This window comes from Volvox carteri (genome assembly GCF_000143455.1).
Source record: "Volvox carteri f. nagariensis unplaced genomic scaffold VOLCAscaffold_67, whole genome shotgun sequence".
NCBI lineage: Eukaryota > Viridiplantae > Chlorophyta > Chlorophyceae > Chlamydomonadales > Volvocaceae > Volvox > Volvox carteri.
The window spans coordinates 90,506-105,058 of record NW_003307610.1 but is presented as its reverse complement, the minus strand read 5'-3'; the positions used below and the strand labels follow the sequence as shown (position 1 = coordinate 105,058).

General features: G+C 63.3%; 1 protein-coding gene across 1 annotated transcript; it reads right to left on the bottom strand.

The window, feature by feature from the left end:
* Window positions 1-1,292: 1,292 nt before the first annotated feature.
* VOLCADRAFT_97998 (uncharacterized protein) lies at window positions 1,293-3,607 on the bottom strand (the record flags this gene model as incomplete). The annotated part of the gene is made up of 3 exons (XM_002956904.1): window positions 1,293-2,743; window positions 3,005-3,248; window positions 3,506-3,607. 3 exons carry the CDS (start codon window positions 3,605-3,607, stop codon window positions 1,293-1,295), a joined length of 1,797 nt encoding a protein of 598 aa, XP_002956950.1.
* Window positions 3,608-14,553: the final 10,946 nt, after the last annotated feature.

The following is a 14,553-nucleotide window of genomic DNA, read 5'->3' as shown; positions in this document are numbered from 1 at the left end:
GGCAACCTGCCTCGCATTGCAAGCAGCTCCAACCCTGGAAAATCCTATGCAAATAAATCCTAATCCATTGAACAATCTAACTCCAACAAGACGGAAGCCCTTATGGACGCACAACGCCAATTTGGTTTTCCCTGTGCCTGTTTTGTGCATCAAGCCCGCACGGACGCGTGACAAGTGACAACATATGACAACCAACAAGGCATGGCTATTAACTCTGCTGGGTTCAGCAGGAGAAATTCTACAGGCTAAACACGGGCAGGGATTGCGGCCCGTGTCGATATCACCACGTTGGCGCTTCCGCCACTCTGCGATAGCGTCCTACAACCCTGCGACTCGCGCTCGTTGTAGCATCACATGACTTCTCGTCATTTGCGTGTGTCAGAAGTGCACCTCGTGACTTCTTTGACAAAGCACGTGCGTACGGGAGACGCACACACACAGACACACAAACACAAGAGTCTTGGCGGAAATCATAACTTTACCGTTGACGTGTGACATGAATGATGTGTGACATTGTGCCGGTGACACCGGAAACATTGTGCCGGTGACACCGGTGACATTGTGCCGGCGACACCGGTGACATTGTGCCGGTGACACCATTCAAATGTTACAATTGACGAGACCCCATGGGAAAGGGGCGCATCAAGTCTCATATGGCCGTCACAATACCCCTCCTCATGGACCAAAACCACTTATTGACAATAGCGTGCTCTGCAGGGTGGTTCCGGAGCCCCAACGCGTCACGAAGATTGTGAAGGCCGGCGGCTCCTAAAAGCCATCTGGCGTATGCTCCCACGCTGACCGGGGGGGCGCCAGCGTCCCTTCCATGCCTCTGCCCGCTGCCAGCTTTACGTTCCGTTTATCAGAGGGGTAACCTCTCAGTGAAATCCTCAAATGTCCTCAGTATTCGTCCCCCGCCCAGCACTGCCCAGCACGCTTGCATCCTCATCGCGAGCAGACAACGTCTGATGATAACTTAGACTTAACGCCGCTTTAAATAATGTTTGAATTGGATAGGTATATATAACGCCGACGCAGATTAATTTTATTCATCCAAATAATCGAAAAAGTTCAGTTAGTTACTAACAGTTCACATCATCGGCCTACCTGCCTACAAGTCACCCCGCTGCTGCACAGGACTCGGTAAACACAACATCATCCGACGCCCGATGCTCATAAGTCCTAACCCTTCGCAGCCGTGCCGGCGACACGACCTGCAAAGCCCTCTCCCCGACCATAAACCGACCGAGGTTACCTCCCAAGGCAATGCAAACAATACATCGAACAATACATCAGCCTGACGGTTCGCTGCCCCTACTGGGCAAGCTGTCATCATCACCATCATCATCGTTCGGTACGGCGTCACCAGCTTCATCGCTTGCGCGAGACCCGACACCCTCTCCGTGGGTAGCCCCAGGACGCTCTGTGGCCCTGCTGGGACCGCCGCCGCCGCCGCCGCCGTCACCGCTGCCTCCAACGCCGCCGTGACTCTGCCTGGAGCCATTCCTCCTTTCGCCTGCGGCTCTCCCTGTGCTATTTTCCGCCATCCATGTCAGTCGTAACAATAGCTCATGTTTCAGAGCTGAAATGGCGACCTGCAGCGCAGATGCCTCGTTGACGGTGCCAGCGTCACTAACAATGTCGGTGTTTTGGAAGGCATCCAAAATAAAGCCATCGCTAAGCTGCTCCTCTTGCTCATTGCGCTGCGATGCCAGTGACGCCGCCACCTCCGCAAGGGACGCAGCCAGACGGGCTTGAGACGACCGCGTCTCCGCCAGCAGCGTCTCTACCTGAGAGGCAGCCGTCGCCGCCGCCGCGGCGGCAGCGGCGGCCGCGGCGCCGCTGCCGCCCATCTCCGCAGCCAGCCGCTTCACATCCATCACCAGGGTTCTGAGCCGAACCTTGCCGTACTGCACCTCCGAGCCCCTACCACCCGGTTCGGCAAGCCGCGCCAGCGTGCTCATGGCTTCTTGGGGCAGCAGCGGCGGCGCCGCCGCCGCCACCGCCGCTTCGAGCTCTTGTGATATCTGCTCGCAGCGCCTGGCTGCCTGCTCCGCTACCTGCGATGTGGCACTCATCTCGAATTGCAGCTGCGCAATGCGGCTCTGCTGCCGCCGAGTGGCGTCCGCCGCCGTCGCTGCCTGCGCATCTGCTGCCGCCGCTGTCGCTAGGCACTTCTCCGCCATCGAATGCAAGTGCGTCAGCAGGTCCGCCAATAGCATCAGCGCGCTGTCCTCCTCGGCCTCGCCGGTGCCGCCGGCCCCGCCGCCGCCGGCAGCGGCTCCGAGGCCGCTGCTGCGGTTGTGCTGAGCCTCCGCTGCCGCGCCGCCGGAACCCTTCCTGCCGTACCGGACCGGCGCAAGCAGCGGCGACGGCACATGAACCAGCACTGCCGCCGCCGTTGCCGCGGCGGCACGCAAGGCGGACTCCGCTTGCGCCTCCTCCACTTGCGCCAGCCGACGACTCAGCTCTTTGAATCGGTCCTCCAGCTGCTGCAGCGTATCATCCCCAACCGAGCTGCCACCAACCGCCGTCCAGCCCTTGCCCTCATCATCGCCACGTCGTCGTCGTCCGCCATCCCCACGAGCCACCGCCGCCGCCGCCGCTGCTGCGGCATCGTCCTTCACCATGCCGCGCACAAAGTTGGAAGGAGGAGGAGGAGGAGGAGGAGGAGGGAGCGCCTCGTGTGGAATGTCGTCAGTGTCTGCGTGAGCCCCGGTAGTTAAGCTGGCTGAACTCGGCACTGGCGACGGGACAGAGCGGCTTGCCTCAGCGGACAGCGGTGCGAGTGTAGGGCTAGGGCTCAGTGCCGCCTCCCGTTGCTCGAAGCTGCTGCTGCTGCTACTGCTCAATATCCCTGGCTGCTGCTGCTGCTGCTGCTCTAGCGGCGACGGTGACGACGATAAAGGCGACGACTGCGCCGTTAATTGTTGCTGCGATTGCGGTTGGGGTTGCCGGATGTTCTGCTGCTGCAACGGCGACCGCGGCGGCGTCGGGTGCCAACCCGACGGATCCTCATCCGCGTCGGGTGCCGTACCCTTGCAGTACAGCACGCATTCGCGGCCGAGGACATTGTCCACCCAGCCGCTATGCGGGAAGTGGTATCTCGTGCCGCTGGCGGATGACGCCACCTGTACGGCCTCCAGGTGCCAACTGGGTGTCGTACCGCCAGAGGCCTGGTTTCGGAGGCGCAGACGCAACCTCTCAACTTCGCCCACATCAACGGCCGTGAAAACAAAGGTGCTGACCTGCGGTTGCGTGTCAGTGGGGGGGAGAGGAGGCGGAACCCACGTGCAATATCGCGAAAAACAACAACAACGACAACAACAACAACAACAACAACAACAAAAACAAAAACAAAAACAAAGCAAATGTAATATTCGTTAAAACGCGAACGCGAACTGCCTATGGCTGACCTCGCCGACCGCGGCAAAAACGGAGAACGCTCGAAAAATATGCTTGAGTTAATATAGGCCAGAATGGCAGAAAATGGGCAGGCGCGGACCTCCGCGCCAAAGGAACGTTCAAATGGACGGGCGACAGCCCCAGCTGCTCGCCAACAACCAAGCCGCGCCCAAGCGGAACGAAAGTTTGTGGACATCGACATAATAATAGACACGGTTCCAGAAGGAACACCATTTTATATGGAACAGGACCAGGTTACCATGGAAATCCATTGGCCGGCCGGTTCCGACCCCGCGGACATACAAGCCCAGCTACATGGACCAGTGGGCAAGGCCATTTTAAACAGATTACGGGCGATAATACCGCCCGTTGAGGCAGAGGGGCTACTCGAGCCGCGAATCAGCAAATGCCCGCAACGGGCACTCCCCAGCGGCGTGAAGGTGCAAGAAATCAGCATCTTGATCCGGAAAGGTGGTCTCGCAATGCTTACCACCTCGCCAGCAGTCCAGAGAGGACGGCTTCACCTGGGGCCAGTCCATCTCCTACCCAGCAGCCCCCCGGTGGAAGTGGAGCTGCCCATCACGAACCTGTACAAGGCGGAACGGCCCTACTGGGAGATCAAGGGGATCCCCACCTACCTGGATCCCAGAGTCATCCCTGGTTTCCTTGCCGTCTGCTACTCCACTCAGTGGTTCCGGTGGGATGAATCAGACATCCATGAGCTGAATCCCACTATGATGGCAGACACCTGGCGAGTCAAGGTGGCGCAGGACACCCCCGGTCTACCGGGTGAAAAGCACTTCGAACTCGGCAGGGCGGGGGAGGCAACCAGGCCCGGCATACTGAGGGCTTCCAGACTGAAACGGACCGATCAGGAGGGACCCTTCACTATGCCGTGCAAAGCACCACCAAGGAAGGAGCTGGCGCGCCAGACACAGCAGTTACAGCAAATGCGACGACAGGGCCGTGCTGCACAGCCTGTTGCTGCCCCGGGCCAACCAGGTCCCTCAAACGGGGGAGGGCCCTCATATGCAGCGGCCGTGATGCGGTCAAGGTGGGGCATGGAGACGGCCATGGGAGCAGGACCCCAGCTTGCACCCATGGTGAGGGGTCTCAACCCGGAGCTGCAGCCGTATATCGCACCCCCACCCGTGCCGCCTGCATCAGCCATCACCACCACCAATGTGGCCACCACCATCACCATGGCCGCAAACACCCCAGCCGCCATAGCAGCTACCAATCATGCAGCCAGCAACCCCGCCGTCCCTGCGCAGCCAGGACAGGCGGCCCCTGCAACTGCTGCAATGGTGGGACCCCAGCAGGCCCCGCCCCAGCTGCAGGCCCCGCCCCAGCTGCAGGCCCCGCCCCAGCTGCAGGCCCCGCCCCAGCTGCAGGCCCCGCCCCAGCTGCAGGCCCCGCCCCAGCTGCAAGCCCCGCCCCAGCTGCAAGCCCCGCCCCAGCTGCAGGCCCCGCCCCAGCTGCAGGCCCCGCCCCAGCTGCAGGCCCCGCCCCAGCTGCAGGCCCCGCCCCAGCTGCAGGCCCCGCCCCAGCTGCAAGCCCCGCCCCAGCTGCAAGCCCCGCCCCAGCTGCAGGCCCCGCCCCAGCTGCAGGCCCCGCCCCAGCTGCAGGCCCCGCCCCAGCTGCAGGCCCCGCCCCAGCTGCAGGCCCCGCCCCAGCTGCAGGCCCCGCCCCAGCTGCAAGCCCCGCCCCCACCACCAGGCCCCTGCCGCTGCAGCCCGCCACCAGTCAGGCCCCGCACCAGCCAGGCCCCGCCGCGGCGGCAGAGCTCTACAAGGGCTAGGGGCACAGGCCGGCCCCACGGTGATGGAAGAGGAAACCACAACCCACAGGGAGCGCGACACCACACTGGCGGCACCACGGGAGCAAGAGCCACCAGCAGCCATAGCCAATACAGTCCCCACCTTCCAGTTCACAGCAGGTAGGAAGGAGCCAGGTGGCAGGCAACGGGCAACCGGGGGCAAAGCTAGGCAACAGATGTGCCCTGAGACGAACCAGGCCCCTACACCCTCTGAGGCCCCAAAGAGGTAGCGGCAGCGGCTGGAACACCTTACTGCGGAAGAACGGGCAGAGCGAAACAAAGCCCAGACCCGCAAGGCCTTGGAGGCCCGAAAGAAAAATGTGGAGATACGGAGGGCACAGAGGGCAGCAGAGGAAGCCGGAGAGAAGTTAACTGCGCAGCTGCAAACGGGCAGCCAGGCCCAGCCCTCCGACGGCACACAGGTCCCAAGCCTGCAACTGCAACTGACAGCTGGAGACCCGTCCCCCAGCGAACCCCGCGCCCAGCGAGCAGCCGCCGTGCAATGCCAGCAACACCTGAGCACCCACAGCCCAGCATCAACACAGGGGGATGATGATGAGGAGGAATACACCCCTACCGCCATGGAGGCGGAACACTCCGACTAAATGCCAAGCAGGGGGACCAGGAGAAGTCAGCAGCAAAATGCTGTGCAAGGCCATCCACTCCGGATCGCCACACACAACATGCACGGACTGCTGGCGACACATGGAAACCGCCTGCAGGCAGCAGTTCGGCAGTGGGCAGAAATGCGCCTGGACGTGGTATGCTTGCAGGAGACACATCACACCAACATCCAGCACCAGTGCCTTTTTGAGCGGGACTTGCGCCAAGCCGCAATGCGGGTACATAGCCAAGGCTGGCGGGTGGCGGCACACTCGTGGTCTAGCTCGACACACACAGCGGGGGTACTCATCCTCGTCCGGCAGGGCCTTGCAGCAGCCCTGGAGCCGCCACCGAACACAACCCGTCAAGCATGCATGCAGGGCCGGTTCACAGAGTGTGTGCTCCGCTGGGGAGGCCACCGCCTGCACATCTGCAATGTCTACCTCCCCACGGGCTCCTCAACAGTGGCAGCAGATGCACGGCGCCTTTTGTTCAGCAAAGTCCTGGCTGCCACTTCAACGAAAGCTGCCGCTCCAGACAGCGATACAACTCTCATCTGGGCGGGCGACTTCAACTTTGTAGAGAACCCGGAACTGGATTCCTCAGCGGGCCCAGAGGGCCGACGGGGAGACGGACCGATAGCCGACATGAGGAGACAGGCGGGCCCCACCATGGTCGACACCCACCGCCACTTCCACCCCACGCGCCGAGACTTCACCCACCTATACCGCGCGCCCACCCCAGGGGGTTCCCGTATCGACCGCATATACATCAACCAGCCCAAGCTGACCTATGTCTGCCACACGTCCGTCACCTTCTACACACCGTCGGACCACAGGATTGCGACATTGCACCTACTGCCGTGCCGGAGTGAGGAGCGGGGCCCAGGGGTCCGCATAGTCCGCCTTGCCTTCACGGCACACGAGGACCTTTCGTCCAGCATGGACACGTGGATCCGCTGCCAATGCATGGAGGCACCATCTGCCGAAGACAACCCAGCTGGCCTGATCGCCTGGTGGCCAGGCTTCAAGCGCCGCCTTGCCATCCTGGCCCATCGACTCAACAAGGCAGCACAACAACGCCGACGACGGCCTGGCACCCGTGCCCGGGAAGCAATTGCTGCGGTCCAGCGGGCTCAGCAAGCAGTCGATGCGGCGCCCACAGCACCCCAGCCACTGCAGCAGCTAGCGGACGCACAAGCAGCACTGGCTAGGGCGCACCAGGAGGATGGCAGCATGGCAGCCAAGGAAGCACGGGCCCACTGGCTCCGGGCAGGTGAACGGACCGGCCCTGCCCTGACAGCTTTCCTTAAAGCCCAGGCGGCCGAACAGCAGCCTGCCCCAGTCGCACTCCAGGCGCACAGCGGCCGCCTAGTGACCAACCCAGCACAACTGCCGCAGGTCGTGGCAGACTACTGGGCTGAGATCAGCCGAGCTCCTGACTTCATCAGCCCCAGTGCCCGACAGGAGGTACTTGCCCAGCTGTCTGCGGCCAACATCAGCCTCCCTGCAAACGCAGATGAACAGCTTGGCTCCAAAACCATCACAGCAGCGGAGCTACGGGTCGCATTGGTCAAGAGCCAGCCCGGCAAGGCACCAGGATGGGACGGCATCCCAGCCGACCTATACCGCAAATTCTGGTCCACCATTGGCAACACCATGGCGGGCCTCTTCACCGCCATAGGCGCAACGGGGCAGGTGCCGACCGGGTTCCTAGAGGGCATTATCACGGTGCTCTACAAGAAGGGCGACCCCAAGCAACCCGGCAACTACCGCCCTATCACGCTACTATGCGCCGACTACCGCCTGCTCGCCAAGGTACTGGCCAACCGCCTGGGGCCGGCCCTGGGGCGCATCATCACCCCCGAGCAGTCGGCCTTCCTCCCCAAACGGCTCATCGGGGCCAGTGTGATGTTCCTGCGCCACCTATCCCACCTCCTCCGCAAGCAGAACCGCCGGGGCCTCCTGGCGTTCCTGGACTTCGCGAAGGCATATGACACGGTGGACCGAGACTTCTTGCTAGCTGCGATGGAGGCGATGGGGGCGGGCCCGCAGCTGTGCAGCTGGGTTCGGCTACTGCTCAGCAACACGCAGGCACGAGCCATGGTCAATGGCTTTAAATCAAGGCTGGTTGGGATGGAGGCAGGCGTGCGACAGGGGTGCCCCCTCGCGCCTCTGCTGTACCTCTTCATCGCCCAGGCCCTGCTCTGCTGGCTCCGGAGCCGAGATGTGGGGGTCAAACTACGGCCGAATGACCAGGACCGCGTCACAGCCTGCCAGTTCGCGGACGACACTGAAGTGGCGCTGGAGGGCGAGGAGTCAGTACCGTCGTTCCTAGAAGCCATGGAGACCTTCGCAAGGGCATCAGGCCAGCGCCTCAATGTGGAAAAGGTGGAGCTGTTGAGGGTGGGTGCTGAGAACCAGCAACAACAGCAGCAGCCACAACCGGCGGGTAGGCAGCAGCTGCAACAGTCACTACACCAACAGCCGCAGCAGGAGACAATTGGTGGACTCAAAGTGGTCATCACCGCCACAGCCCTGAACTTGCCGGTAGACAACCGGCCCACACCCCCGCAACCCGAATGGCCCAAGATGCTGGCAGGCGCCTACAAGCGGATGCAGCGGCTCGCCCGCTTCCCGCTGTCAGCCTGCCACCGCCACGTCCGCCTACGGCCTGCAGACGGTCACCTGGCACATGGAACATGGCGGACCCCCTCCAGACAGCACTCTGGACCACATCGAGCGGCTGACGGCCCGCCTGGTCGACCGACAACAGGGCCCAGAAGACCCAGGCCAGCGTCTCACAGGTGTACCCAGCAGCCTTTTAGTAGGCCATCCGTCAACCGGGGGTTTCGGCCTGCTGCCGCTCCGACAGCACATCCACGCTCGCCACGCAGTCTGGGCCGTGCGATTCATTGCACAGGCACTTCCGGCGGCAGGTTGTGAAGGTAGGGGTGCGGGAGGGGAAGTAACTGGGGGAGCAGGCGGAGACGAGGAGGTGGCAGCGGCAACCAACAGTGAGGCCCGGGGCCTACACCCCTGGGTACGCACGCTGTCCGCCTACCTGGAGCTCACCCACCCTGCACTCCAGCCTTGGGCTCTGACAACCGCCCGGGCCACGGGACCGTGGCTCGGCAGCAGCGACCTTCCCGCAGACATCAGCCGGATCGTGGGGGCACTGGGTCACTTGCCGCCTTTGGAGGACATTGGCAGAACCCCACTGGAACCCGGTGATTGGTGCTGGGCGGCGGCGCTGTGGGGCAACCCACTGCTGCCCAACGCGACCAATGCTGCAAGCACCGAGGGCCCCAGCCGTCGACCAGGCCTGGAAGCATACCACGCAGCACTGACACCATGCAGAAAACTACGCACGGTGGGGGACCTGGTACGGGTGTGGGAAGCGGTAAACACTAGCCAAGCCACCACCCTCCAGGGAGCAGCCTGGCATTCGTGGGCCCGTGAGCACCTCGACCCAGCCACAGACCCCGCCCAGCTGCAAGACAAGGATGCCGCCCTTGCAGCTCTTGGAGCCCTGCACAGCGACATCAGCCCGACCTGGCTGGCGGCAGCACACGCGGTGGAGATCAGGCTGCGACAGCAACAACAAGTGGAGGAGGAGGGGCCCCAGCAGCAGCCACCAGCACCAGCAGCGACACTGCCAGACTGCGCACAAGTGATGGCTATGATCATCGGGCGCCTGGGGTGGCGCCTCCCTGGGGCGACGGACGCTGTGCCGCTCCGCCGCCTAACGGTCAGTCTAGCGACACAGCTACAGAACGGGCATGTGGACGAGCGGCGAATACGCCTGATGACCGACTTCGTGCATGAGGCCCTGAACACGCCCGAGGCCCAGGCCCAGCCTGACAATTCTGCCGAGGTTAGCCGCTTTCAGGCAACCCTGGCACGTTTGTGGCATGGGGTGCGCTGGGAGAATGAGAACAAGGAGACCATGTGGCGTCTCGCCGTGGATGGCGTGCCCCTACCTGGCAACACGCACCTAGCCCGGGTGCCCACTGAGCCATGCGGGTGTGGGACCTATGGGGGCGCCGCCGGCCGACCCTGCCCACCGCGTCTGCACCATTTCTGGGAATGTCCAGTCGCACGTGCCGTACGGGAGCAGATCGACAGGCACCTGCCACACACTCAGACAACAGTAGGGGCCACCACCACCCGGCAGCAGCTCTGGCTTGCCCAAGCGCCACCCGGGTGTGAGCAGGGCCCTTGGGATGTGATCGCCCTAGCGGCGCTATCCGCCATGGAAGTCGGCAGGTGCTGCCTCCGAGCAGCAACCCGGCGACAGGGACGGATGGGGGCGACAGCAACGGCGGGACAGCAGCAACAGCAGCAGCAGCAGCGACAGCAACAGCGACAGATGATGGGGCAGCCCCAGCAGCAGAGATCCCGCCAGCGGGCCATCACAGATTTCTTCACCCCGGCGGGAGGTGCAATGCAGCAAGAAGGACCCACCCTAAACGCCCCAGCGGATGATGGGCCAACGCAGGAAGCAGGGGCGGGAGGGGGCGAGGCGGTGGCAGCAGCAGCAACGGCGGGCGCAACAGGAGCCTCACCACTGGCCCGCGCACGCGCCCGGGCGGTGGCAGACTTCTGGGCGCGTTTGCGCTCGTTCGCAATGCTGGAGACCCCCAGACACGGCTGGGACAGAGTCGGGCCGCAGCACCCCATCCTGGCGGTCGTGGAGGAACGGATGCGGTGCGCAGCGCCGGTGGAAATCACGGCCTAAATAGCCGAGATAGAGTCGGATCGAGGTCTTACCGGAAAGGGAGCAGGGAGAGTGAGGGAGGGGGTGAGAGAGCCAGGAGTAGGGATAGGTGAGGGAGCGAGGAGAGCAGGGAGGCCCTGGGCAGGTGGAGGGCAGGGCGAGGGGGCAGCGCCCTGAGCGTGGTCTAGCAGGGGGAGTTGGGGACCCGGGCTGTGTGTGTTTTGTGTACTCGTGTGGTTGCCCTCTCCCCGGGAATTGGGGCCCGTCGGAGTGAGGGGAATGGGTTCTGTGCTGTCTGGCATCAGAGTAGAGAAGACGTAGGTGGCTTGTGGGAGTGGAGAGGAGGTGGGAAAGCGGTGGAGGAGAGGGGTTTGGAGGTGGAGAACAGGTGTTGCTGGTTCCGGCCGGTCAGGGTCAGGAGGGGAGGGGTTTCGGTGTGGTAAGCGGGAGCAGGCGGCGTCTGTGAGCCGTGCCTTTTCCGGGCTTTATTGGGGGGCGCCGTGCTGTCTTGTCATCCCCCCCGCGGCTTTAGGTGTTTTTGCTGTGTCTCGCGCTGGGCTGCATCCGAGAGCCTGCAACCCCCAGGAGGAGACTGACGTGCGGACCAGTTTCGCCTCGTTTGTGAGTGGACCGGCGAGGAAGTGGTGGCCACCCTCGGGAAGTGTTCGTTGTTCGTTGCTCGTGGTAGTTGAACAGCTGGCCTTCGAGGACCAGTGTGCGAGTAATCGCTTTGTGTTGGTCTTTTCTGTGCAACCGTATCTCGGCTTTTGCGGTGTGTCGTCTCAGGCCCGTGGTCCTCCGTGTGTCCCTTGCCTTGCTGGCTGCGTGGGGCCCTGGTTTTTGTGTGTGTAGAGGAGGCCCCCGAGTAGAGCCCCTGCCCCCGGTGGTGTTTTCTTTTTGTTCTGGATTTGGCGGTCAAGAGGGACGAGAGCGCGTGAATAGGCAGGCCAGGCGAAGTGGCGCCTTTCGTGCGGTTCTTGCATAGATCGGTCTGCAGTCTTCTGCGCCGCTGTGTTGCCCAGCCAGGGGCTGGGAGAGTGTCCCGGTTGGCGTGAGTGAGGGAATGAGGCGCGCGGAGGAACAGACGGACGTAAAGCCGCGCACCCATCCCTGCGCTGTGTTTCGGCCCGGTCAGGGCCCCCGGTGCTCGTCCTTTATCGGGCGAGCCGCCCACAGTGTAACACCCCATCAACAACAACAACAACAACAACAACAACAACAACTGCCTGGTGTAGAGGGAAAGACGGCAAGAGAGCCTGTTGGGGATTTTTCAGTGCGGCAATGCGCCACTCCGGAAGACTCGGCAGACAGGGGAAGTTGTCCGAGAGGCAAGAAAGCTGAGGACGGGCATCGTCATCACAAAGTCTCAAAAAACGGGCAAAAACTACGATACAACAAGTTTATAATAAACGGCGCCAAACATTTAATAAAACAATTCCCTACCTGCCCACTCTCAAAGTTGTACGTTCCGTTGCTGAGCAGTCGCTCTCCGGTATCGCCCTTACTGCCGTAAATCGTCAACAGGACATCGGCGTCGGTGCCGGCGCCAGGCAGGTCCGACGTCTTCACTACGACGCCGTACCGTGCCGTATCCCCGCGGGACCCTTCGGATGACGCCATCGCGGACGACGGCCGCGACAGCGATCGCGACAATGACCACCTCATAGAGGGTGACAAAGGCCGCCGAAGCTCGTCTGCGTCGTTAGCAACTGGACTTTGCGACGACCGCCTCTGCTGCTGCTGCTGCTGCTGCCGCTGAAAAGCATCTTGCAGTAGCTCATCCCTTTTTGGAGCAGTCGGTGATTGTACGGCCTCAGAAAGGTCGCCCTTGGTATCCAACAACTGCAGCTGCTCTTGCTGTTGCTGCAGCTGTTGCTGCTGCTGTTGTTGCTGTTGCAATTGTTGTTGTTGCAGTTGTTCTTGCTGTTGCTGCAGCACCGCTACTGCCGCCTGCAGTTGAGCTAGCTGACTCAGAATGCCACGTCCGTGCTCCTCAAGCACACCCAGCCGCCCTTCCACATCCCGCTTCACGTCCCGCAAGGTCGTCGTCAAGTACTCCACAGCTTCAACGCCGCCGCCGCACCGCGTCGAGGGCGGCGTACCGTCGCCGCTGTCACCGCCGCAGTACGCGCACATCACCAATGGCGGCGGTGCCGGCGCCGGCGGCGGCCCATCCACGCTACTCACGCTACGACGCGGCATCGACAGCAGCCGCGGCAGCATTGGCCGTTGAGCGGACCCGTCCTGGGATCCCAATCCCACGGGACTATTGGGCCCGGGACTGGGCGCTGCGGCGCCCGATTGCGGCCCCGCCGTCGCCGTTGATAGGGACACGCGGGGGCCAGTGGTGGCGGAGAAGGACGACGTCGCGTGGAGAGCGCGCGGCCGCGCAGCGTCCAGACACACGCGGCCGCCGCCCTCCACGCCAGGTGTAGCTGGCGGCGGCGCCGCCGCTGACGCCGCCGCTGCGGCCGTGGACCGGTGCTGCGGCCCGTGGCCTCTGTCCCAGTGACCGACAGCGGCGGCGGCGGCGGCGGCGGGATCGGATAGGGCGCTGCGGCTGCGTTCCAAGGCCCGTGACGTTGGGGAGGAGACGCCCGTTGGGAGTCCAGGAATGGGGGCGGAGGAGGTCGGTGAGGCTAGGAAAGAGGAGTTGTTTGTCTGGTGGTGCTGGTGCTGGCGCGGCGGTGGCGGGCATGCCAGCGATCCGGCAGACGGCTCCTCGGACAGCCAGGCACGCAGCGCCTGGGCCTTGCCCTGCCTGGAGCTCTGGGTAGCAGGCACGGCGGCGGCGGCGGTTGTAGCGTTGGTGTAGCTGGGGGTAGCGGAGGCGGCTGCCGTACCTTCCCACGTCTCCCCTCGCAGTGTCGTTGCTCGCGACGCTCCTCCCGGCCCTCCGTGACCGGGCCGCCTGGGATGCGGAGACAACACCGTCAGCCCCGCACTCCACGGACGCATCCTACCGTTAGCACCATTAGCGCCAGCACTACTAATACTACTACTTCCGCCGTTGTAGTCCCCCCCGCCGCCGCCGCCACGGCCGCCGCCGCCGGCGATGGCAGTCGCGGGTCGCCGTGGCGGTGTCCCCGGCATTCCCCCCGACAATGACGTCATCCCGCTGGCGTTGACGCTGACGATGGCGATGGGGCTGTCGGCCGCGGCGGCCAGCTCCGAGCCAGCTGAGCTGAGGAGGGGAGGCCCTCCTCCTCCTCCCCCCTGAGGCGGGGTGAAACACTCGCGGAGGTGGCGCTGCTGGGCGGCGTCACGGGCAGCCGTCTCCTGGGCATCTGCCAGGAATTGCGAGTATTCGTACTGTTGTCCTTCCTGTACGGCTTTAGCTAGGGCTTCAAACGTGAGCTGCGGCAGGGACCAGTTTCCTCCGAGGTTCAGAGGGACCTCCTTGTACTGGGCACGGCGTGGGTGGGCACGGCGTGTGGTGTGGTGTGGTGGGGTGAGGGCGTAGCAGGGCGGGGCGGGTGTGGTGGGAGTCATGATGATGCAAGAAGCAAAGGGTTCTGGATGCCATTGGATGAAGCGGATGGGGGAAGTGGATGAAGCGAGGATGGTGATGTTTTAATTTAGGTTCTCTCTTTCTACTTTACAGTTTCCCCCCCTGGAGTTTTGGGATTGGGGGTTGAAGACCCCTTCCTTTTCCACACCCAACATGCACAACACTCCTTCCTCCCCACTCCGTCCTCCCCACTCCTTCCTCCCGACTCTTTCCTCCCCACCAACACCAACGAAGGACACTCACGTGTTTGAGTCGATACGTGTTAGGCAGGTGCTTCAGATGTGGGACCTCCTGCGCCATACCCAGTGCCGCCACCGGCACAAACGGCTCAGCCCGGAGCTGACCCGCCAGCACTGCCAGAGAGCGAAGGAACTGCGGGCAGGAGGCGCCCATCGTGGCGAGCATGGATGGGGGCAATGGAGTTGGGGGATAAGGGAGAGAGATGGGGAGAGGTGGGGAGAAATGGAAGGGAGGGAGAGGGCGGGAGAGGGCGGGA